Consider the following 25555-nt stretch of genomic DNA (forward strand, 5'->3'; position numbering starts at 1 on the left):
ATGCCTCAGACTTTATTTCTTTAGCTTTTGTGGAAAATGGCCCCAAGACCTTTTCCTGACATTCCAGTCAATATCATGACCTTCCAAATCTTTTTCCCCTTGTGTTTCTTTTTTCTCCTTCTCTTTTCCACTTGGTTCAGTTTCTCCTTGTCCCACTTCCTCTCTCGCTCTGCCCTCTCCACTGGGAGGTGTTTGCTCAAGTTTCCTGACTTGGTGATAACACAGTGGGAGAGAAAATGTCCCATGACTGTTCCTCCCCTACAGCTGTTTCTTCACAAGTTCAGTGCTGATGAGCATTTCCACATAAAACATCTCCCAGACAAGCATTTCCACATAAAGCATCATTTCACAAACAATGACCCGGACTCCTCTGACCCTCCCGCTCTGAATGGCGATAAACATGAATTTTTCTGCATGTCTCACTAGCTGTTGTTAGCAAGCTGTATCTGAGCACAGGAAGTCATTATCATGATGTTCAGAGACATCCGTCTTGTTGGAAGAAAACATGTTGTAGTAATTAGCACTCTTAATCCCCTCAGTCATGCATATATTTGTGACAAAAAAAAAAATAGTTTTTTGTTAGAAACTTTTTAAATGATTGTTGTTTTGAAAATGAATTCAAAATTCAATTCAATTCCATTTTTTTGGGTAGCATTTTTAATGGACATTGTCTCAAACTAGCTTTAAAGAAATATAAAAATTCAGAACAAAAAATCACAAAACAAAGTTTAAAATGTAAATTTTAATGTAATTTAATGAGCAAGCCAGTGGCAAGAAAAAACTCCTTGAAACGATACGAGGAAGAAACCTTAAAAACTAGACTCAGTGGAAAGCCATTCACATCTGGGAGACACTGGAGACTGCGATTAAATCGTTTCTTTATATAGTCAGTGAAATTATGTTATTATTCATTATATATTATGTCATTATATAAATATGAGTGTCAGTGTGATTTCTGAATTCATTATGGACTAAACATAAATTCCTACCAGCTGAAGCCTTCAAATGTTCAATGATGGAGACCCGAGGGCAAGACCAAATGTCACAACAGCAGCTCAAAAGCCATCGCCATGGTCACCAAGTGGTCTCCAAGTGGTACTATCAATTATTACTTTCACATGAAGATTTATTTGGTCTAATTGAGCCATTTACTTCAGGCCTGTATCTAATGATGAGATGAAGATGATGTCTGCATCATAGCTCCATAAATCTAAATAAGGGCACATGCAGTTAATCACTGACGGCATAGTGTGATGTTCCTGATGTGACCCAGACTTGATTACTTTACAACACCACCACATACTACTACTGTATACAATTTGCCAACAGTTGTGTAAACAGTCAGTGTGGAAAACTTTTTTAGGATCTGCAGATGTCCTGATCATTTCCGCAAATCTGAATTTCATAAATATTTGTTTTAGGCCTACATTCAGCCGAAGGTGAAAATGTGAATGCGCCCTACAGAGAGACAGACTGTGGAGTACACACTGGAACTCAACTGTAGTGCACGAGTTTCAACTCCTCTGTTCATTATCAAGCTAGCTATTATCATACCAGACTGTGGAAACAAGAAACTGAACGTTATTGCAGACCTCAAAAACAAATTTGTTTTGTAATTTGAGGGCCATGATTATGTATGTTTCATATAATATACACAGCATATGCCAGAAACAATTAAAGCCTTTCCTTTTTAGCTAAATGCCAGTACATGACCCAAAGAGCAAAAAAGCACTACATGCAGGGGCATGAAAAGTCTTATAATAGCTTTAAAATGTGGAAATTATTACAGAATCCTCTATATCCCTATTCTGTTTATATATAGGCCTATGTATAATCAGCAGGATCTATAATTGGAAAGAATGCCTGTGTGTTTCTGACAGGAATTTAGCAATAAAGAAAAGAAACTACAAAATGTATCAAAATGTCACTTTTACTTACACAACTTTTTCTTTGTTTACAATAGAAAAACGAGACACTCTGCAGTGAAATGTGCTTCTGATCAGGACAGGAAAATCAAAGGTTAAAGGTCAAAGGAACAAGATTGGAGGTCAAAGGCTGTTTGCGATGAATGAACACATTCAAGAATATCCGTTACAGGGAAGCAGCTTCGAGCTGTAATCCCCCTAACAAGTTGGAAAGGATAAATAAAAGAATAACTGAATAAAATATGAAACATTCACCCAACCTCTGGTTTGGCTTCACACAGCCTAAGTGAGTCAAAGTTCATGAGAACCACCAGATGCTTGTCCTTCTTCCTATATATGGAAATCAGCCAGACAGGGAATCTTAGAAATAACTTTATAACTAAAAATAATTGCTCTTATTCATGGGCAGTTATTCCAAATAAAAAAAAAAAAATTCCATCTAAGGGTGTTTAAGAGTTCTACTCGTCTCAAAGCTTACTTTAGCACACAACAATAATGAAAAAGCAAGCCCCAGGCATTTTCTTAGCCAATCATTTCATAACACATCATCTCTGTATTTCTGACGAATGCTAAAACAAGGTTATGAGCTAAAATTACAAATTGTCAAAAAACATATCTTTAACATAACGTATCTTTATTTATCATTAATATATTATAATCATACATCAGTAATGATATATCGTTATATCATTCTAGATATTAGTGTTCTTCCAGGCAAAGATCGTCTCTGTAAAAAATCAAATCAAAGTTTATTTTTCCCCTAGTATATACTAGAGATACAGGCATACTGCAATGAAAAATCAATTTAAAATACATGTTAGGGTTTTTTGACTCCTCAGCCTGTGACTCAATCATCACACTGCAGTTGTTGATTTCCCTCTAGATGAGAGCACTTGCCGGAATCTTCTCTTCAGCTCCTGCATGTTGGGACTCTTTGGCCGAGCAAGGTGCAGTCCTCCCCTCCTTTTCTCTCCGTTCACCCCTCCCAGTGCCCGGCTCACCTCCTGGCACAAATGCAGGAATGCTGCCTGCACGCCCTCATGGTTCTCCCGGGCTGAAGCCTCAAAATAGTGTCCTCCGAGCTCAGCTGCCAGGGTCTGGCCCTCGTCTGCTGGTACCTGGCGCGCCCGCAACAGGTCACTCTTGTTGCCTACCAGGATGATGGGAATGTTGCCGCTTGGATGGATGCGGCGTACATGCTCATAGAGCGGCTGAATGGTCCGGTAGCTGTGCATGTCCGTAATGGAAAAGACCAGGACGTAGCCGTCTGCCCAGTAGATGGAGCGGTTAATCTGTTCCTGGCAGTACAGACCCTCTGCATCATCCTGTAAAAGAAATACATAAAGGACAATAAAAGTTAGTGCAAAAAAATTGAGTATGAAAGAGATTAATACTAGGCTGCAGCAGGCAAGAAAAAAAATTACATTCTAGAGGAACACTCTGTTTTAATGATTGCACAAGTTTGTGTATCCATGACTGTTGTTTCAACACAGCAAGTCGAAAAAACCTAAAGTATGCCAAGACAAGCAAACTGAGCTAGACCGCTAGAAAATGGTGTCCAAGATCAGGAGTGACACATCCTGCAGCACCAGGCCTGTTTGCAGCCTTGTACTGATATGTGTTGAAAAATGAGCAATTTTAACTGAGAAATAACAATTAAGACGGGAGTCTGGACCAGGAAACTGTGATCAGAGCTGAAAAACACTCTCTCCCCCTTCTCACTATAATGACCCTCTGACTCAGAACACCCTCGTTATCTCCACTCCCACATTCTTTGCCTGCAGGGGAAAATGTTTGAACTAAAATTACCCTCGAGGTTCATCAGAAGCCTGCTGAGGTTCCGGAGGTAAAGACTGCATGACCTACATGCATGACACCCAGATTAGATACGGAGCGAGACAGGAAACAGACGTTGATGATGCACTGAATTACCTGCAGCGAGACACAAGGAGTGTCCTGCACTTGTAGAGAAACCTGCTCTCCTTCAAGATTGATCTTTCTTGAATACAAGGCCCCTGGAGAAAGGAATAAGCAGGTTTTCGTTGTTATGGTTACTTGGTTTATGATCCAATAGTTAGAAAATGTTTGAATGTTGTAGGGGTGTTACCTGTGTTGGCTTCATAATCACCGATGAACCTCTTGGTCAAAAATCGTACTATTAAGGCTGCAAAGTGTAATAAAACAAACATTTTTTAAATAATAAATTCACAAGAAAAATGGTATATAGTGAAAATATTTTTCCCCACATGCATCTGTGTGTCGCCCTCTGGAGGACAGCTTCTCCTCAATCCTGCCTGATAATCAGAAACTTTCACATTCAAGTTGATTCTTTGTGCTGTCTTGTATACACGGGATTTATCCCACACTATACCCAGGTTATGATAAGAGATGCTGATGCATATCAAATCCCTCGAGAGCAGCACACTGATACTAGGTTACAGCACCAATAGTTGTAGCTTCTTTTACATGCTTCAGATAAAATAACGAAAAACAAAAAAAAAGTTGATTGTTACCTGTTTTCCCGACGTTACTAGCTCCAAGAACGACTATTTTCACATTTTTATTAGGCACACAGTCCAGGCCCGGGTACTCTGGTATGGGGACTAGCAGAAAGTTGCCAGAGCCGGTGCTCATTGTTCTCGGCTGCTCGGGAAGACGCATTTAGAGAGCTGGCGACTTCATCCGAGTGCCTACGAATTGATGGCAGATCTTAGACTTATCCAAACAGCTCTCTCTCCCAGTTCTCCAAACGCATTCTCATAACTGTGCCCGCATTGAGGAAATGATCTTGACAAACGCCTCTCTGAATGAGAAAGAGTCCAGGCGTACTCCAGACACTCGCTCGCGCTTCCTCGGGCGCTTTTATTCCGGCGGATATGTTTCTCAGATACTCTTGATGTCAGTAATCCTTATTGCAATTGAACTGGATCCTTGTGATCGTGTGCAGAAAGTGTGTCTCCTTAATGTAGCACTGAGTTTATGTGTGAGCACACAGCTTTGCATATAAAGCCGCTCCAAGAGAGAGCTGAGGGGCGGACGATGACACCCATGACAAAGCACACTGCTCTGAAACCCTGCGCTCTGACACATCCGGAACTCAGAAACATCCGGACTGCACTGAAGGGGGAAAGGAAAGAAATTTACTTTTTTTTTGGCCATATGTTAATATAATCTTTATACATTTATGCATTCTATCTAACATTAAAAAAAAACCTTTTGTGACCATCAAATTGATGAGACATTTTGTTTACATTTTTTTTATTGATGAAGCAGAAATTGTACTGTGCAAACACCTCCAGGAAAACAAGCACTTACAGAAAGCTTTTCACATGTAAAACGTAACAAAAAAAGATTTGCAAAAAAATAATAAAAAAAATAGGAGTAAACAATGACAAATAGAGGAAAGTGGATTGTACCTCATGAATCATGAATAATATCACCAAAACAGCTTTCAACAGTGTTTTTTTTTAGCAATTTAACACATTTTAAAAAATTATTATTATTATTATTATTATTATTATTATAAGTTAAATAAAAAAAAGATTTGAGAGAGTAGACTGTGAATTTGAAAACTTTATTTATTAATTTATATGTCTCATACAAAATAAATGAATAAATAAATTTAAAAAATAAAAATAAAAGTTATTAAAAAGATATATTCTTGGAAGTATCAGTATAATTATCATTTAATACTATTTTCAATTAAAGGATTTGGGTTAAATGAGGCTAGAAATTAGACCGACATTTCTGCAGCTACTGACATCATATTATTATTATTATTGTTATTAAAGTTTCCATTCATTAATTACTTGAAATTGAACGACTTTTTAACCATAATCATTTTTAAAATGCTGTTTATTTTCCTCTTCCCCATATTCAGCTCCAGTATCTAGAGTCGCTCTATGAGAATTGCTCACTTGCTTCCTTCCCAGAACAGAGACTCTCCCCTGAGCGAGTGCACACTGTGCAGAGTGCGCATGCGTGGAGATGTCGCGCATGCGCACTGCACACCGGACAGGGACGCAAGTCTTGCAGTGACAGGCGGACGCTCCTCGTTCTGTGTCCAGCTGCTGGACAGGCGAAAGATTTTGCTGTTTTTTGTTTTTTTAAATACCGGAAATCAAGCCTTTTGTGGCTGTCACGGTTTTACAGCTGGGGTTTGGTCCAGTATGGCGGCAGACGGATGGAAATACTGATGACAGTCCGAAAGATCGCCTCGATATGTACGATGGTGGGTTTTTAAATTTTTTTTCCTGATATAGCTGGACTGTGTGTGTGTGTCCGTGTGTCCGTGTGTGTGTGTGTGTGTGTGTGTGTGTGTCCGTGTCCACTGCGTGTAGCCGGTGTTTGGGTTCAGCTAACAAGCACAGGAAGGTAAACAGCTAGCAGGCAGAGACACCGTGTCATCCTAGCACAGGAGATCTCCTCAAAGTTTGCCCAGCAGTCGAGCTCTGGTTATTGCTGAATCAGCGCTCCTGAGATATAATTCCGCTGAAGAGAATATTTGATGATTGACTTATTTAGCATTTTGGAGCCTTCAATCAGTGTAAAAATGAGCGAGTTGGTCTCTCAAGCTGGGAAAAGTAAGCTAGTTAGCTATGTAGAGCTAGCCTCTAAGCTAGTGGACCCAGCCTGTGTCCGTGCATGATTCAGCCAGGGCGTCTCCATGGGCCAGGTTTAACCTGTAGTAACCTGTCTTGTTAAAAAAAAAACTGTAAATATGTTATATGAGTAAACATAACGCTTGTAGGAATGTATATGAGTCTTTCATTTGCTGTGTTTGTGTGCATTTTCCTAACTTCACGTCTACACACACACACTGCACTGTAACACAAAGCAATTAGTTTGCACGTTGTGAAGTGAACAGGTTTCATTTAATTGAGGTTAACGTGTTAAACGTCACTGCCAGCATCAGTTCACACGACAGAAGTGCTAATTCAGAGTGAGTCATCCTGCTCCATCTCTCTTCGTGTTGTTGTGTTTCTGTTTGTTATTGGAGACAGCACTGGTCTGTTTTTCCCCCTTTCACTTAAACACTCCTTTTCATTCTGTATGTTTAGTTACCTAGCATACTCTTGCATAATGTGTGTGTGTGTGTGTGTGCTGTGTGCTGTCTGTCCTAACAGCCAAGGTCATACATTCTTAGAAATAAAGCTACCAAATAGTGTTCACTGAGGTGGTATAGTGTAGACTAGAAGCTACTTAAAGGTGCACCTCATGCACCTTTCCAGGAATAAGATATACACTAAAGGTATAAAAGACGTACATTTGTTGTGGGAAGTTGTAGCTTAGTGGTTGTTGGACTACTGATCTGAAGGTTGTGAGTTTGAATCCCAGGTCCAGCACTGCTGGGCCCCTGAGCAAGGCCCTTAGCCCTCGGTTGCTCAGTTGTATAAAAAATGAGATGGAAATGTAAGTTGTTCTGGATAAGGGCGTCTGCCAAATGCCAGAAATGTAAATAGTACCTTTTGTTTCTGAGTGTATTGAAACCTGTTCATTTAATCTCATGATTAGGGATGTACTAATTAGACAGTGAGCATTGTGACTCGAATGTCTTTTGTGTCTTAAGTGCATATTGCGTTTACTTAAGTTGGCTCAAATTCACTTTGCCTTAGATGATTCGTTTGTAAAGACCCGGTTTGTTTATCAGTATCGGCATCAGCTGATACTCACGGCTCTTACACTGGTAGAAATTGAAAATGGTAAGAGTAGGAATGGTGTGTTGTTATAATTGAATAGGAATGGTGTGTTATTATTTTTATGCCGTTTTACTGACCTCAAGATGAGAATCCACGGAGTGTCACACACACGCTCAGGCTATACTTAAGCTTTGTGCTTTACTTCAGATGACCAGAGCCACTGTTCCCTTTCAGATGTTAAAAACAGTGCTGGGCTGCTTGCAGGTGCTTGGATTGTACTGAACATGTGTTTCCGAGTGCGCGGGCATCCTGTTAATGTCGAGACTTCCCCCAACAGGATGTTCCTGTTCATTTTAACAGGACAGTCTTGTCAGGTAGTAACTTTCAATAGCGATAGTGTGAGAGCTTGAGATAATAACCCTTGTGGATTTGTTTTTCAGGGCGCCAATGCCTCAGCTTTGGAGAAGGAGATTGGACCAGAACAGTTCCCTGTAAATGAACACTACTTTGGTCTGGTTAATGTAAGTGACCTGAGTTTTTGCATCACTGAGTAGGTTAACAATACAGCTTTCCTAAATATATCTCTGACACCTGCAAATCTGGTGCTGGTCTGTGGACCATATTAGTTACTTCCGCTTTATAAAAAAAAAAAAGGACCTTTAACACCTGTTCTTATCTGCAAACCTAGCAGCTTATCTGGTTTTAAAAGCCTCCTGCTTTAAAATTGATGACAGGGTATAATTAATATTTACTTACTGAACGAACACGCCTTCAAGCCCGTAGAATACGCTAACCAGCTTTTATCTGACTTTGTATTAAAAAAAAAAAAAATCACTAATTCATCTCCCTTGCTTCTCCTTTCTCTTCCTGTGGGACTTTTTTTTGCAGTTTGGCAACACCTGCTACTGTAACTCAGTGCTGCAGGCTCTGTATTTCTGTCGTCCGTTTCGGGAGAAAGTACTGGCCTACAAGGTGCAGCCACGGCGCAAAGAGAGTCTGCTCACCTGCCTGGCAGATCTCTTCAACAGCATCGCTACTCAGAAGAAGAAAGTGGGAGTCATCCCTCCTAAGAAGTTCATCTCACGCCTGAGGAAGGAAAACGGTACCACAAAAATGTTGTTAAGAGTGACATTCCTGACTAGACCATGTCTTCATCCATCAGCATGAAGCTGATGTAGTGCAAGGGTGAAGCCACTAATAACAAACCAGTTGATTTAAAGTTTAATCTGATCTACTTTTCCACTGAGGAGTCGGTTAGAGGTTGTCGTTCATCGTCTCCCGGCTTGAGCGAGTACTGGATTGATCACAGTGACGTCTTTATTTTATCGAGCACTGATGCAAGCATTACGGAACAAAACAACCTTCTTCCTGTCTTATCAGCTGCTTAGTTAATTATCTTGTTTATTCTAACATTATTTATGTTTTTGACAGAAAGGTTCAGTGGTGGCTCGTTGCTAATGATGGAAGGAAAAATCCACGCCATGAATAAATTAAATTGAGTCACTAGACAAAAATAATAATAAGTAGAAGCGCAAATAACATTGCAGATGTTACAGATGTACTAAAATGACTCAGTACTCAGTTTGGATGGAAATTATTAGCCATGCTGCTGTTATGCCACTGAAATCATGGTTTGTGCTGTTCATCTCTGTCGGGTTTTAACATATTAAACTGCAGGCTGAGAAATCAAGCAATGAAATTAACTAACCAGGCTTATTGACTTTTTTTTTTTAAACTTTTACCTTGGGCACAATAGCATTAAAGTGTGTAATGGAGGAAAAAAACATAGCTTTATTTCAAAATTAGATACCTGATAAAACCTTTCTTGAAATGGGTTTGTTGGCACATCATATAAATTCTGTCACACCACATTCCTCTCACACTTTAGTGTATTTGAATCAACGTATAATTCTTCCTTATATATGTTTCCTGTATTAGAGTTGTTTGACAACTACATGCAGCAAGATGCTCACGAGTTCCTCAACTACCTGCTCAACACCATCGCCGACCTGCTGCAGGAGGAGAAGAGCCAGGAGCGGCAGCAGAATGGCAAGGTGGTACAAAATGGAGGAGGAGGAGGAAGCGGAAGCGGGAGCAACACGGGAGAGGCAGAATCAGCCGAGAAGAACCAACAGACGTGGGTGCATGAGATCTTCCAGGGCACACTGACCAATGAGACACGCTGCCTCAACTGTGAAGCGGTGAGTTGAAGAGAACAAGCTGTCTAACAGAGCAGCGTAGTGGAAGTCTATTTAAAGAGCATTCAATAAATGAGTGTTATAATGTTTATTTGTAGAAAGGAAACAAGTCATGCATGGTTATTTTAGAAACATTTTATTTCATATCTCTTGTAATTCATCTTAAACCTAGATCCTGCTGATGATTAGATATTCAAACAAATCTGTTCATAAATTAATAGACATGTGAAAAATAATAACAGTTCCTTTCATGTTCACCCCTCAGGTAAGCAGTAAAGATGAGGATTTCTTGGATCTCTCTGTGGATGTGGAGCAGAACACATCCATCACACACTGTCTCAGGTAAATCCATACCTGATGAGGAACCAAAATATATCTGCTTGAGAGTAACACATCCAGTAGCGTATTACATGTTCCATTCCTTCATCCACAAAGCACTTTAATGCTATGCACGACATTCTGTTAGCTAGCTAGTTAACAAGCTGAACATATTACTGCAGTGGATAGTTGTTCATTTATAAAAAACCATAAGCAGCAAGAAAGCTCTGGTCACTGGTTCCATCCCTATGATGTTATCAGTTTTAGCTGCAGTTTACTTCAGTTAAACTCCGTGAGATGTGAGAACGCTACAGGCATTGCAGAGCGAACCAAACTGAAGGCTCATTCGTGAGCAAAACCACAATGTCCACTGAACTACCAAAAATGTAGTGGGTAGAAAATAGCAGGATGTCTTTTCAAATTTACTCCCTTAAGAATAAAATTGTACACCACCCCAATAAGATTATTTTTATCGTTTGTTTATAGAATGTTGTAAACCTTTACTGCACATCTCTGAAGCTGGCATATAAAAAAAAACACAGCATAGCCTACTCAAATGATATGGCAAAAAGATTAATAATAATAATAATACTCGTCATAATATACATTACTGTGTATTGTCATTGCTTTTATAAAGTTTGTGAAACGTGATTATATCTGATTAAACATTAAAATCTATTTTTGGCCAGAAAAATGTTTCGTATCACAAATGTATTTTTATTTTAGAGTTTGGTTCTATTGTTCATTTTGTTAGTAAAGTCTTAGCACATTTCTCCATATTGTATTTGCAGAAGTGAAGATCACGTGTTGCAGTATGGTATCCATATTATCCACCTTGTACTGCCTTGGCTCGTGACGGTCACTGTGCTGACATGAGAATAAAGATCTGTCAGTTTTCAGTGATTTTAAAGCAGTGGTCATTATTAATCTAACATTTCACAAATGTCTCTCCCTATGCAGGGGCTTCAGTAACACGGAGACGTTATGCAGCGAATACAAGTACTACTGTGAGCAGTGTCGGAGTAAGCAGGAGGCACAGAAACGGTACTTTTTGATCTGTATACAGATACAGCCTTTTACAGGCTTCTTAACTCAGCAGTAACAGTACAGCTGCTGGACACAGTAATCCCATCTGGCTTGTGTGTTGTGCCTCAGCAATCAGCTAAAAACAACACGAGCTCACCCTTCTTTTTCTCTTCAGGATGCGTGTGAAGAAATTACCCATGATCCTCGCCCTGCACCTAAAGCGCTTTAAGTATATGGACCAGCTGCATCGCTACACCAAACTGTCCTATCGTGTGGTCTTCCCTCTGGAGCTGAGGCTCTTCAATACCTCCGGTGACGCCACCAACCCCGACCGTCTCTATGACCTTGTGGCTGTTGTAGTGCACTGTGGGAGGTAGGAGTTTGTTCAAGACCACTAGAACATTCATCAGTGCCAGTAAAAACTGTGTGCTTGGTAGAATATGTCTTTGCTCATGCCATCTAACTGCTTTTCATTTCCTTTTTCTATTTCAGTGGTCCAAATCGTGGTCATTACATCACTATAGTGAAAAGTCACGGCTTCTGGTTGCTGTTTGATGACGATATCGTAGAGGTGAGACTGAACACCTGCTATTGCTGTTGCTGATTATAGAAGTCTTTTCTACTTATATTTTCTGTGAACTGAAAAGGGGATGTGGTAAGTGAGTATTAAAATGAATTAGTTTGATAGTGGCTGGTTTCTGTTTGACACATTTAAACCGTGGAAATTTGTTCTGATTTGTGTGCATGCATAGATAGAATGCAGTTTGAACAGCGGGTGGGAAAAATAAGTGTAAAAATAATCCTGTGTCATGTGTCGAGGATTGATTAAGTTTCAGCCTAGCACCGGTCTGGACTACTGTGTCTTGGACTAAATCCTTTCAGTCTGGTCTGAAGTTGTTTGTAATTTATGAAAGATTGATTTATAAGACAGGGTGCTGCTTTCTTTTTGTTCTTATTGGCAGAAAAGTGTGTATCTCATGCAGTGCAAAGCAATCATTATGCAAGAAAAGGGTTTTTAAAGAAACACCATCTGTTATTTGTGTTCCACATTAATTGTTTAGTCTCATGATTTAGTAAAACCACAACAGCAAGGTAGACCAAACTGTAGACGTAGACAGGATTTCCTATGGCAAACGATGCTGCTGGACTCTTTTGTCTTGGAAAAAATGTCAGGGCTATTCTGCAGGTTAAGCCTGAAGGACAGCTGTATGAATTCATGGTTTGAAACACAAGCTGTTTAATAAACGCCAGTAGAGAAGTACAGGAGCGGTGTGCTGTGCACGCAGGAGGTGAAAATATTGTGTTGTTGAGGGTGACGAGTCATATGGCTGCTCAGTGCTGATCTTAATGGATTAGTCAGGCTCCAGAGTGCATTAGAAGAACACAGATTAGCTTTATTTCCACTGTGGGGCATCTTTCCAACACACTGAGAGCTGGATGTGAAGTTTCCACAGTGTACGATGCCGCCAGTCTGCTGGGATTCCTTGCAGATCCACTTTATTTCCCTGAGGCTAGACTCAAACTGCTGGTAGACATCAGTCTGCCAGTTTCCGCTCTTTTACTTCTTTTCATTCCTGCTTGATTATGTTTCTATTTTGTCCTGAGACTTTCTTTCTTTTTTTTTTTTTTTAAACTGTTTATCCATTGACATGAATAGGTTTGAAAGGATGTTCACAGCAATGTTTATGTCTCTTTTTTTTGTGTTTAGAAAATAGATGCCCAAGCAATAGAGGAGTTCTATGGGCTGACGTCTGACATTTCCAAAAACTCAGAGTCAGGCTACATCCTCTTTTACCAGTCCAGAGACTGAGCCAATGGCAGCGTGCGAATGGGACCGCTTTGGCTTTATGAAAGTCAGGCTGAGGCAGAAGGCGGGGTTTGGGCTACGTACGCCCCCACTTCAGACCCTCTCAGACGAGCCCCGAGTCATCTAGGTGAGCCTTTGCTCTGGAGCAGCCAGCAAACAGAAGGCAGGAGCAGTTGATTCCAGAGTGATGTGAGTGGCGCAGTCATCTCCATACAGGCGTAATGGAAGTTTGGAGGTTTTCAGTCATCAGTCATCCCACAGACACACACTCTCCATCAGTCAGCACAGAAAAAAAATAACTCTTGATGGCTTATGGAAAACGTTACGGTTTTATGTGAAACCAGTGACGTGGAGTTCTGGTGTTTTGCCATTCATTTCTGCATGACACTTTGCTTTATGCTTTGTCATGGAGGTGTGTACTGTAAAAGCTAATGCTCTTTTGGCACAGAGAACATGATAAACGTAATCACCTGTAAACATCTTGAAACGGTCAGAGACACTCTCTTTCACTAGACCTTCATTCGCTGTGAAAACACACCACACTGTTTGCCCACTAGGTATCCGGCTATTTATGATCATCTCTTATAACTAGAGTCAAGAGATCATGTTATATGTTGCAATAATATGATGCACCTCTGCTCTAGCTCGGTGACCTAGTTTGGCTGGTTTCGAGTTGTATTATTTTACTGTGTTTTTCTTTGAAAAGATATAAGCAATCATTTACAATGATCTTAGGGAGGAAAAAAGCTTCTGGGTTGCCAGTGTCGTGGAACAGAGAGGATGGTGGGTACGGGCACAGTGCCGGTACCGTGGTTTAGTAATAAGATTGGTTTGAGTTTATTGTTTGGGATTGAGCCATTTACATTCAGACAAGCGAATGCAGTGCTTTTGAATGTCATGCGGTGCACACTTGGTGGAACACACACTACGGCAGTGTGCACTTTGTAGAATGTAATAGAAAACTTGGATTTAATAATGGCACACTTGGATACAAGGGCATCACTTGATTATTTATTGCTATTGCTGGAAAGTTCTCTGTTGACGATTCAGTTGAGCGAGAGAATTCGTTTCACAAGGGATCCAGACCTCGCATTTACAGACCTGGATAGTTCATGGCTTTAAATGAGTAGCTAGAATCTTGTACTCATTATCTCCAAGCCGCTGTTGTTTCCTTCTCGTTGTACTTGGTAAATATTTAACTGGATATCTGTGGATAAAGGAAGTGAAGCAAAGCATGGCAGGTCGTTTTTTTTCTTCTTCTTTGGTGCGACCAGAAACATGTTCCCAGAACAGTCAAACTAAAGCTTGTTCCAAAAACGCAAAAGTGCAAAACTGAAGCATTATGGGTTGTCAGAAGAGCTAAATTCCCTACAACCAGCCGTGTCTGGATTTCACAAAATCACTGAAGTGCAAAGAACAGCATAGGCATGTGACAGTATGAGCTGTTTTTAAATGCTCATGTGCATTTGCAGTAATCCCAGTCTGACATCACTGGAGCAGAGATATGTTTGGTAAATATAACCCCTGGTTGTTGTGGACTTTTTTTTTTTTTTTTCCTTTTTCAGCTTTGCTAGTAAACATATCCAGTCACTGACATTAAGGGGGTGTCAGAAGTGAATGCTGTCCCATTCTGCTGGTTCCCAGCTGATTAATAGGCTCCGTGAGCCGACCTGTGGCTTATAAACATGTCTACAGGAACATGCACATACCCGAAAAGGAAGATGTGGTAATCTTCCACTGAATGAAAAAGGCACAAATGCCCTCATAACAACCTTGTAGCTTAAAAGCATGTTTTAATTTACTTTTGTTTTGTTCATCCAGACCTCTTCCCTACACGGTAGTATCAGTTCAGTGTGTGTTTTTACTGAGATATGGCCTTCAGGAGAATTTGTCAACACCGCTTTTTTTTCTCTTTTCTACTTATCTGTGAGGGGTTTTAACCTGCTGCTGACAAATTTCCACCAATCATATAGAAATCTGTGTTTCGGCTGTTATATAACATGTATAAAATGTTCTAAATGGGTAATAAGAACAAGAATTTTGCCACACAAAGGAATACTCCAGTGGTTTTCAAACCCAGTATCATATGTGCAATTGCCATGGACAAGAACTCGGACATGTTTCTCTGGACCGAGAAATAAAAATCAAATCTGTTTAATGAAACTAATTCCTATTGGAAGTCTAAGTGGAGAAATTCTTGTCTCTAGTAAATGCTGCATATCTAGGGAGACTGGGTGGAAAAAACACTGCGATTAAGGCATGTGCAATTACTTACACTGACGTAAGGTGAAACGTCGTATTTATAACATTTTATACTTCTTTTATAGCAGCCTTAATTTAACTATTAACAATAAACCCGCAATAACTGGATACTTCGTATGTCCAATTTAGGTAAACAGAGTAACAGAAAGACGATGAAGCCTTTTTTTTTTTTTTTTTTGGTCAATTTTATAATTTATATCAAATTCTAGCTTTATATTTTCTTATATATGTTATGTTAATTATTCTTTCATATGGAATGCCACTGGTGCCGTGGACTTGAGCAAATCGTTGCTACAGAAATCCATGATTAAAAACGTCAGATTCTGTTCAGCTGCATCCCAGCGATCATTTTGTTTAAAGACACTTCTGCACTGATCCTAGTGAATGAATGTTGATTATTTCGCATTTAAAGCCAGCTTGCAGATGTCAAGCGCAAGTCTGTGTAACGCAGCACTGGAGTCCTGTGAGTCATGTGATCACCCACCCTAAACCACTGCCCGTCAATGTTGCACTTTTGACAATGTACAGATTGTAATGAAAACAAAAAAAGTGGAGTGAATGGAGTAACTGAAAGATGGTGTTGGTTCTCAATAAAAGCAACAAAATAAAAAAAAAAATCTACTGCTCTGATGTATGTGTTGTATTGGAGAATAATGTCCATTAACCATGTTTACATTGCTGATAATATTTATTCAGATAATGTCAGTACAGTATGTTGTGCCATCAGATGATTTAACAGCAATGATACTTTTATTTATGTATAGATAAAGACAGTTTATTGGATTATGTGCCTTGTACATTCTATTTACACCATCGAGAGAGAGAGGTTTTTATGTAACGTCTGCCTCCTTGTGGTTCAGTGTGCTACTACACCTTCTGTGTTCATCTTCGCTGACCGTCGCTCCACTCTTACTCAAAAGAATTCTCCCAAAGTAAAAAAAAACAAAAACAAAACTGATTAGTAGAAAAATGCTTATATGATCTCTAAAAAAAGTTCACCTTGCCACGGTTTCCCGCTCAACTTTTTGCACATTGAGTCTGGTCTCTGAAGAAGTTTTGGAGAGAAGGCCTTCTGGATCATCTGTAAGGAAACAGATGCAACAGCATCCTTTTGGTCATCTGGTTCATATACAAGAAAATGCAAGAAAAATTCACTGGCCAAAATTTATGATTATACTTTTATTTGAAAGCATTGTTCATACTGGTACACACATCTCTAAAGGAGATAAAAGCAGCTGCCTTGGCCAAGAAGACCACAGAGTTTCTGAAAGGAGGAGGAAACTAGAAATGCACTGGAATGTAGGAATGGGATAATTAAAACCTTACTTTCAAAAGGTAGAGCAGAAAAAAAAACTATACTGCAATGTTGTACTGGCATTAATTCCGTCTAATTCTAAATCTTGATCACTATAAAGTCTAAAAGCTGTACTTTTTTATTCAACCTGTGAATATTCTGTATATATGCACTTATGTAGACTTTTTTAAGATGACGAAATGGAAATTTTCTCCAGCTTTGGTGGACATGCAGGTTTCATTTACTAATTTGATTTATATTATGATTACAGCATTAATAGAATATAAGTAGGATGTTAACAATGCAGTTAACACTTGCACTCACTGATGTCCAAATTTTAACATTTTGTTGTTTTGCTTAATATTTCTGAAAACACCTGTGAGTTGTTTGTGTCTGAATTATGGCAAAAAAAAATTAAACAAAAAATATCAGGATATTTTGACAACTTTAAAATACCATGAATCTAATTCACCAAAAAGAAATATCATTATTTCTTACATTTTGCATTAGCTATCTTCCCATAATTTAAAATAAGAGATGTTGTGTAAAATGAGCACAGCAGTGAAAATAGTCAGTCTGGATAATGATATGAACGTCTGAAGCCTTTGCTAGCCGAGTGTGATTTCCTCACACAGTGAAAGCTACAGTCTGATCACATGGTGATATAGTGACATGGACATTAGCCTAAACAAATTCAAATCAAAATGTCTGTGACGTTTCAGTGTCCTCGGTCAGAATGAAATCTAAAAAGTGCAGCTGTCTCTATTCTCACTTTCACGGGTAAACAGAGTGCTAAATCTTTAAAGTACTGTAAATTTACATGTGCTTGTCATCATGGAGGAACATAATTCAACTCAGGAAAGTCTGTACTTTTTAGAATTATATCCAGTAGATAATACGCATTCAACCTATGAGTATATAAAAATGAACAGAACCACTATTCAGCCAGAATGAGAAATCCTGCCTCCTAAAAATTACATATTGAATTCATTAGTTTGTAAGCTGAAATGCTGCAACAAACACTGTTTAAAGCAGATGTAATCACTGACTTAGTATTCGGCTAAATTAATGCAGGCTTTGTTATCATGTTAACTTACACTGTAAATAATGGAACCTTAGTGTATATGTTGTGTATATTTATTTCCCTGAGCCCTTTCTAACTCGCTTTAATCAGTGCTCTTTTCCCCCCAAAAAGTCTCTTGTAAGTCAACTCATCAGCTAAATCTCAGGCTCTTAATACTCTGACTCAAGACGTCTTAATCCCAAAGTGTTGAGTCTGAGACGAAGGGTTTGGGAATCGCAGTTTTGTAGTGTGAGTTCTGGGTGTGATATGAAGTGGGTGAAACAGTGAAATTGTCTTGGCACTTGGAGGTTCCTTGGAGATTTCGGCTCTGTGGGAGTTATTTAATTCTGTTCAATTTATTTTGAACAAATCTGCACAGAACGATTGCATAAATTCTTGTAAAAGACTAATGAACATTTTAATATTTATATAATCTTACACTATAGAACCTCCATGTTAACGGCTCAAATTTTGCAGTGAAATTCCTTGTTTTAGAGCTCTGTGGTCACATTCATTTTTATCAAAAACTAATCCCACGTATACACTTTCTACACATAATCGTGCCTTTTAGGTTTCTATATTTCCGGTAAACAGTGCCTTCATTTCTCTCCTGGAGTTTGTAACATCGCCTTACATAAACATGCACTGCATGGAAACCACAAAACAAAGGGAGCAGGAAGATTAGCGATTGCAAAAATATATATATATATATATATCATATCTACAAGGTGTTTTATTATAAGGTGTGTTTCTGTAGTAGGGGAGTATTTCAGTCTCTAGGAAGCAGGTGAAGAAGTCCACACACTCTATGCACACTACACTAGGCCATCTAGGGGTCATACTACAGTCTCTGAGCCTGACACCTTGCCAGTGAAAAAGTCCCAGAAGTTGCTTGGTTGCTTGTTGTCCTCTGAAGTAGAGGAGGCACTGGAGCCCTGTCGCACCCACACACTTCTTTCTTTCAGGCTCTGAGGCTGGGAGGTGTCATCCTGCAGTCGGTGACTGAACTGTACACCCTCGACCGGAGTGGAAAGCCCCGTGCCCCCCTGTAGCTCTCGCTCTTCAGTCTGGAGCTGGGTAGACGGGTGGACGAGACTCAGCAGGTTGTGATGGGAATGGAACTGTCGCATGTTGGCTATGGATTTGGATGAAGTGTCTGAAGTGCCTAAAGCAACACACAAACCCACAAACAACACAAAACACAAATCACAAACACTTAAACTTTGTTTATTTTGGGTCAAAATTTGCATTAAATATTTATTCTAAAAATGGAACAAAACAACCTTTCTAACATGGAAATATATGTGTACTCAACTCACTATAACGAACATTAATAATAAAACTATTTTGTTTTTATACTATATTGCCAAAAGTTTTGGGACTTTAGGAGTGTGTTTATGGGAATTATGGGAAGCGCATTTGTGAGGTCAGGCACTGCTGTTGGACGAGAACGCCTGGCTCACAGTCTCTGCTCTAATTCATCCCAAATGTATCAGGTTGAGGTCAGGACTCTGTGGAGGCCAGTCAAATTCCTCCACACCAAACTCTCTCATCCATGTCTTTATGGACCTTGTTTTGTGCACTGGTGTGCAGTCATATTGGAACAGGAAGGGGTCATCCCCAAACTGTTCCCACAAAGTTGGGAGCTTGAAATTGTCCAAAATGTCTTGGTATGCTGAAGCATTAAAAGTTCCTTTCACTGGAACTAAGAGGCCAAAAACAACACCCAGAACGTTTGGCGATGTAGTGTATGTATCATAACTACCAAATTGTTTATGGGCTTGGCTCTGGATACACCATGACCCTGACCAAGAGAGAGTGATTAATAAAGATAACGAAGAATGACAAGAAATGGGATTTCAGATGGCTTTTCACACTTGAAATAGTTAGCTCTAGGTTATTGTAAACTGAGTATATATTATTTCATATTTCAGACAGACTTCACCTGACGTTAACAATTAATCCAGTGTATTCATAATCTCACGTTTCATACTGTAGATTCCTAAACCCTAGGTTAACCTTCTTATTTGCTGTGTCAACAATCATGACTGGATAAATACAGTGTGTGACCACTTTAAATAATGGTTTATCTCATGCACCAAAAATGGACTTCAGTGCCTGAGCAGGTATTGTTAGCTTTTTAATCTTTTTTGGCCTTATAAGATGTGTTGCGTAGTTGACAAGGCGTTCGTTGATATCCAACTTCCACTAACTTTACAGTGTCACATATTTCGCCCTTGCTACAGTGTACAATTCAGTGTTTTGCTGCATGACGCTATCGAACCATTTTTGTACATCCTGGTTTTCATGTGGTATGAGTTACATGCTGTTCAGTTTCTGACTCAGTGTCTGTTACTCAACATTTAGTAATAAGATTGTAACAGCATCATTTCATGCTATAAACTGTTGGCACTATGTTGCCACTGTAAAATTCATGCTAACCCTTCTTCACAGGATAAACTCCTGGTAAAACCTACTTCCAAATTATCAGCGTGAAACAAGGTGTGGTTAAACACAGTATACAAAGCCCTCAATTGAATTGTGGAGCCAGCAGTGACTGAGACTCACGTTTGCTGTTGGTGCTGACACGTAGCGCGTTGAAAAAAACCTCACTGCTCAGACTGCTTCCACCAGCAGTGTCTGTGAACAAAGGGGACACAGCCTCGATAGGTGACATGTCATCACTGGACTGACCCACTGAGTCCAGAGACGTCTGAGTGTCCCTGCGTAGTCCCAATTCTGGCTCCACTGTCATGCTGCTCCCACTGTAACATGGTAAGACAGGTGTATTCAGAAAATATTACCTAAACCTTATTCATTTCTAAGATTCAATAAATCAGGAACAATTTCAGAGAATCAGTGAAGAGTTCCTTTGATCCTGTTTCTCTACCTGAGTTTCCTGCGTAGCAGGTAGTCAATGACATCTGGATCGGTCTGAATGAGACTCATAAGCACCTCCTGCTGGAGCTCTGCTGAAACCTACAACCAATCAACGTGTGAGAATACTGACTCAAAATCATTCCTGACTTTATATGATTGTTATGCATTACATATATGATTATTGAAACAGGATGCAGCTTCTATAACACTCATATCTCAGTATGAGTCTCTCTCTCTCTCTCTCTCTCTCTCTCTCTCTCTCACCGTGAAGAGATATTTGTAGTGCTGGATTAAGAGCAAGGTGACTGAGATGATGGCAGCACTGTCCTCGATGCCCATTGCCTCAGGCTTCAGATCTTTATCTGATCCCTTCTCCTTCTGCAGCAGGTTGGGCCCAAAAATCACGGCCAAGTTACCTGCTGTCATCTTATTACCTGGGATCTGAAAAATAAAGTAAAGAGAAGAGACGGTGAGCTGTGCAGCAAGGAAATGTAAAACTGCACTAATGAAATAATACTTCCCACTGTCTGGGTTTTATAGACATGGAAACAATGTGAAGTGTGATTCTGAAAACTTCATAAAATAATAATGGAAACAACAGCAACACAAAAAAGTTTAGTTTGTTGGAAATTTGATCTCCTTAAACATTCAGTTCATGTGATGCCACAATCATAGCACTAATAACTGTTACATTTCTGAAATATGGACATTTTACTGGAAGATCACATGACCTCTTATATATACCCTTGTGCAGGCAATGCCTGTTCAAATGTTATAAACATTATGCTGGAATTGCCTTAAAGCTATTATGATGATGATAGTTGCAGTGCTGCAGTAGTAGGAAGATCTGTGTGTGTGTGTGAGAGAGAGAGAGAGAGAGATAGGTGTTCTACCTCCTGCTGGTCAGGGCCGACGGAGTCATGAGCGTGCTCCTGAACTGTGTGTAATAAACTCAGCAGCCTCAGCAGAGTGTCACAGTTACACGGAGGCAACAGATACAACAGCTGCTGCAGGTATGCCAACTGATCAGCACCCCACAAATCTGCAATGTGCATGTATATGCCATGTTTATACTCAAGCGCACATAACTGAGTGTAGATCTATGAGTTTGCATGAGTGTGTGTGTGCGTGCTTACTGTTAGCATGTAGAAACGCGCAGTAGAGCTCTCTGGGCAGCAGAGGGTCCGGCATGTCCCTCAGGAACTCCTTTAATAGCGCTGCCACATCATGAACACTGTGTTCATCATCCAGTACAACATCTGTTCCACTGTCAAAGTCCTCACGCAGCTGAGACCAACACACATATTTTAACAGACGTACACAGGCACAAATGAACAGTAAACCATACAAGCATTCAAATATAAATATATAATTATTATTCTATACCCTTTTGAGACCCTGACCTATTTTCTACTAGAAAAAGGATAAGTATTTAATGGAGACTACAAAGCACTTCTGTATGTAAGACAAGGACATCTGTTGCTGTAAACGCTTTATAAATATACTCACACACTTACTACAGACAGCCTCTAAGGAATTACATAAGTAGGAAGGTGCTACATAGACTGAATAATATAAAATACAATGTAAATATATTACATGTTCTTTATAGCAAAGGTATCTGATGGCTAGAGCATATGTTGTGCTTGAAAAGGAGACTGCATGCTTTAGGCTAAATTGACACTAGGGGGTAGTGTGAGCTGAGACTCACTTGGCGGACTCTCTTTTTAGAGCTTCCAACTCGGAAAATCCCCACTGTCTGCAACCCTGAAGAGGAAAGAAGAAGGCGACATAAAGAGCACACACTCCGTTTATTCGGATTCTGTGTAGGTTAATTCTTCTCAGAAAAACATACCTGTAATGCTATTTCCACACATCAAGCCTTAAAGCCTTCATCAACATTACATCTAGTTCTGTGCATATGTGTATCTTCTAAAATCACAGCAGTGTCATTTATGCATGTAGTGAGCAAGGTACATAACAGGAACAGAGTGCTTAGCAAAATATAACTGGTTAAATATTTGAAGCTGCAAAAATATGATAATTAAGAATCTCATTAAATAAATTAAAGGTGCAGTCAGCTATTTTACAGCTATTTTATTTAATGGATTTATGGATTTAATTATCCAGGAGACAGGATAACTGAGCAGTTAAGGAGTAAGGGACTCACTTCAGTGAAAGACCTTCAGTGGCAGTCTAGGTGTTGTAGAAATAAAGTCCAAAGCTTTAACCAGTGAGCCACCACTGCCTGATATTGGTGGACGTTTGCTAAAGTTTGCCTGAATTCAAAATTCAGAGACCAATACAGCTTCTCTTTCATTGTTTCCTCCAAAACACCTGCACATGCACTACTTGGGGTAGAAAGGCCTGAGCAATGAGGTTATATAACCAAATATTGATGATGACTGACAGAAGGTAATCACCCATGATGCATGGGGGAAAAGAATGAATAGGGATAATAGTGATAGCCTACAAATTTTGATTTGATTCTGTGGATCTCCTTTTTAATTTGGTTTAAAACCAGTTACTGCCAAACAGAGGATAATGACTTTCTCATCATCCATGTCTGCATCAGTGGACTGGCGATATTATCGATAATCCTAATATGTTAATAAGGAAATATTGTGATTATTTTTACTAGCTCTAACAGAAATACTGAATTCTTGTACAGGTGGAGGATGTTTGTGAATTGACACGCAACATGGTTAAGAAGTAATGTTGCGGTGAGCCACAGTTTTTGTTTCTGCTCTTGTTTTCCATGACTGGGTTACGACAGAGATCTTTCAGCAGTGTCAGAATACGAGGAGAACTTGAAAAAGTGTTTTGACTTTCAAAATCACTGACCACACCTTTAAACATTCTCCTGGTCAGTTTATACAAGATGACATAGTAGAAGATAGCACTTTATTAATCTTCGGTGAGAAATTCCTTTTTCACAGCTGCAGACAAGAGACATTAATGTGTCATATAAAAAAAAGAGCATAAGTATATATAAACCTAGAATTTTAAACTGAAGTTCTGGCAATGAATTAAAAAAAAAAAAAGGTCATTATGCAGCATGGATCTGAAGAAAGTACCGTAAACTGTGCAGGGATGTACTACCAAGAGGAGTTAAGGACAGAATTGTGCAAGAAATTGTGGGAGAAAAGGCTTAATGTACTGTAGAGCATTGATTTCAGCATGTAGTGGGTGTGTGGGTTCGGTTCTAATGACTAAGAGCCTGTTCGTATCCTGCAGTGCTCACCGTATGTGTCTATGTGCTGGCAGCAGCGTTCCATGACACGTGGCACCTGTCTGTAAATGGGATTCAGGCTCAGTTTGGTCTGCGTGCGGCCCGTTGGCGTCTTCTTGATATCCAATTCGTTCGGATGAGAGAGCTGCAGTGCCTCAAGCAGCCTGGACTGACTTTCTACCAAATCTGAGATGGAGTCCACTGACAATCCTCCCTAGAGAAAAACAGCATGGGAGAAATGAGAAGAAATTGAAACTTTATTTTGTGTTGACTTTTCACTCGAAAGTTAAAGACATGCAAAGAAAAAAGAACACAGTAACTGAGAGAGAGAGAGAGAGAGAGAGAGAGAGAGAGAGACCTGCACATGTGAAATTTCAACTGATTTTATCCAACTATTTCTCATTTGTATAGTAAGAATGATAAATGATATACAGAGTTAAAGAAAACAAAGTGAAATTTTCTCCACTGTTTAATAGTTCACATTAATCCAAGATGTTGAGTCCTGAGCAACTTACTCAGATCCATCATTCCCATTCTTAGCTTTATATGTCTAGAGAGCAAATAATGATTCTTTTCTCCTCAGATTTGCTTTCTGAATCCGATTCAAACTGAGAATTTGATTCAGACTCTGAATTGACCTTTAGTAGCCCAGTACATACTTGTCTATAATAAGAAGCTGACTCGGTTGAATTCGACTCAGCTGAATTTAAGTTGGTTGAATTTGATTTTCTTGAATTTAACTCAGTTGTGTTTGGCTCAGTTGAATTTAACTCAGTTGTATTTGGCTCAGTTGAATTTAACTCAGTTTAATTTAACTCGGTTGTATTTGACTTGGTTGAATTTGACTCAGATATATTTGACTAAGTTTAATTTAACTCAGTTGTATTTGACTCAGTTTAATTTAACTTGGTTGTATTTGACTCAGTTGAATTTGACTCAGATGTTTTTGGCTAAGTTTAATTTAACTCGATTGTGTTTGACTCGGTTGAATTTGACTCAGATGTATTTGATTAAGTTTGATTTATCTCAGTTTGATTTGACTCAGTTCAACCCTGACTCAGATGTATTTGAGTCAATTGAATTTCACTCAGCTGAATTTGACTCGGTTGAATTTGATTCAGATGTGTATGACTCAGCTGAATTTGATTTAATGGAATTTGAAGAATGAAATAACAAAGATAAGGACACAGATAACTCAGATAACATTTGCTAACACAGATAACACGTATTTGTGCTATGTACAATAATAAAAACAATATTTCAGACAAGGGAGCGAGCTGTGCACAGATAGATACTGCACAGAATAGTTTCTGCAAAAACACAGTTCTGACAGTGACGTGATCATCATGTTTGTGGGTTCGTGTTAAAGTGTTCTGTATTGTAAATTCTTGCAGCTGCTTCGTGGCCAAAAGATTGTCACTCTATTTTTGCTGGACATAACAAAGATTTCACTCCATAAGTGGCTGTCTGAGTGAAAAGGCAATGGAAAATACATTAGCATGCAATTACTGCAAATCCTTTTTTAGTCATGAAAAAGTTCAAATGCCGGAATGTAAACACATTTTCAGTGGGGCCCTTTAGTTACTCATCCATTAGATCAGCCACCCAGTGACTGATCACTGGTGCAGCGGTTTCTACCTCACACCACTAGTTCACAGGGTTGGGCTTATGTAATTTGGCTCAGTGGAAAGAGAGATACGGATCTAGGACGTTCACGCTGTGCAGGAGCCACCCAGAGAGAGGCAGTCTCCATTCCCACTGAGCTGCAGGCACTGCACAGGAACCGGTGCTATTTTAACCACATGATACCTGCTGACTATCCACTGCTGCCTTTCTCACTCCACAGCAATGCAGTGATATACTCTATTATCAAATTAATAGAGTAACTTTTATTTTATGTTTCATGCTGCA

The 25555-nt window shown here is 39.4% G+C and overlaps 3 protein-coding genes across 6 annotated transcripts in view; 1 reads left to right on the forward strand and 2 right to left on the reverse strand.

Moving 5' to 3' along the window:
• Window positions 1–1912: 1912 nt before the first annotated feature.
• rasl11a (RAS-like, family 11, member A) lies at window positions 1913–5005 on the reverse strand. Its single transcript, XM_058394049.1, has 4 exons — window positions 4439–5005; window positions 4033–4089; window positions 3858–3940; window positions 1913–3250 (listed from the first exon to the last, which is right to left on the reverse strand). The coding sequence occupies exons 1-4, from the start codon at window positions 4584–4586 to the stop codon at window positions 2780–2782; spliced, it is 759 nt and encodes a 252-aa protein (XP_058250032.1). The 5' UTR covers window positions 4587–5005; the 3' UTR covers window positions 1913–2779.
• Window positions 5006–5812: 807 nt separating this feature from the next.
• On the forward strand, window positions 5813–13477 carry usp12b (ubiquitin specific peptidase 12b). The gene is given in 10 exon segments (XM_058394048.1): window positions 5813–6016; window positions 6019–6156; window positions 8005–8085; window positions 8453–8666; window positions 9503–9765; window positions 10028–10104; window positions 11041–11124; window positions 11282–11479; window positions 11599–11677; window positions 12815–13477. Coding segments are annotated over 10 exon segments (1425 nt in total). The 5' UTR covers window positions 5813–5827; the 3' UTR covers window positions 12917–13477.
• Window positions 13478–15898: 2421 nt separating this feature from the next.
• The window catches only part of arhgap36 (Rho GTPase activating protein 36), a 38924-nt gene continuing 29267 nt past the window's right edge, over window positions 15899–25555 (reverse strand). For 3 of the 4 annotated variants that reach the window (XM_058394044.1, XM_058394045.1, XM_058394046.1), the window contains exons 5-12: window positions 23657–23858; window positions 22124–22179; window positions 21549–21699; window positions 21306–21454; window positions 20677–20853; window positions 20423–20511; window positions 20101–20297; window positions 15899–18697 (exon numbers count right to left, since the gene is read on the reverse strand). In XM_058394044.1, coding sequence (XP_058250027.1) covers window positions 18369–18697; window positions 20101–20297; window positions 20423–20511; window positions 20677–20853; window positions 21306–21454; window positions 21549–21699; window positions 22124–22179; window positions 23657–23858 — 1350 coding nt within the window. In that variant the 3' untranslated portion in view covers window positions 15899–18368. The remainder of the gene's footprint in view (window positions 18698–20100; window positions 20298–20422; window positions 20512–20676; window positions 20854–21305; window positions 21455–21548; window positions 21700–22123; window positions 22180–23656; window positions 23859–25555) is intronic. The other variant, XM_058394047.1, reaches the window with a different exon arrangement.

This window comes from Hemibagrus wyckioides, linkage group LG07 (assembly GCF_019097595.1).
Source record: "Hemibagrus wyckioides isolate EC202008001 linkage group LG07, SWU_Hwy_1.0, whole genome shotgun sequence".
Lineage (NCBI taxonomy): Eukaryota > Metazoa > Chordata > Actinopteri > Siluriformes > Bagridae > Hemibagrus > Hemibagrus wyckioides.

Excerpts from the sequence above, each read along its gene's own strand:
- rasl11a (XM_058394049.1), bottom strand. The coding sequence starts at position 4,586 with ATGCGTCTTCCCGAGCAGCCGAGAACAATGAGCACCGGCTCTGGCAAC. Across the intron at positions 4,090-4,438 it reads TAGTAACGTCGGGAAAACAG|CCTTAATAGTACGATTTTTG; the intron begins GTAACAATCAAC and ends TACACTTTGCAG. Across the intron at positions 3,251-3,857 it reads CTCCTTGTGTCTCGCTGCAG|GATGATGCAGAGGGTCTGTA; the intron begins GTAATTCAGTGC and ends TTTCTTTTACAG.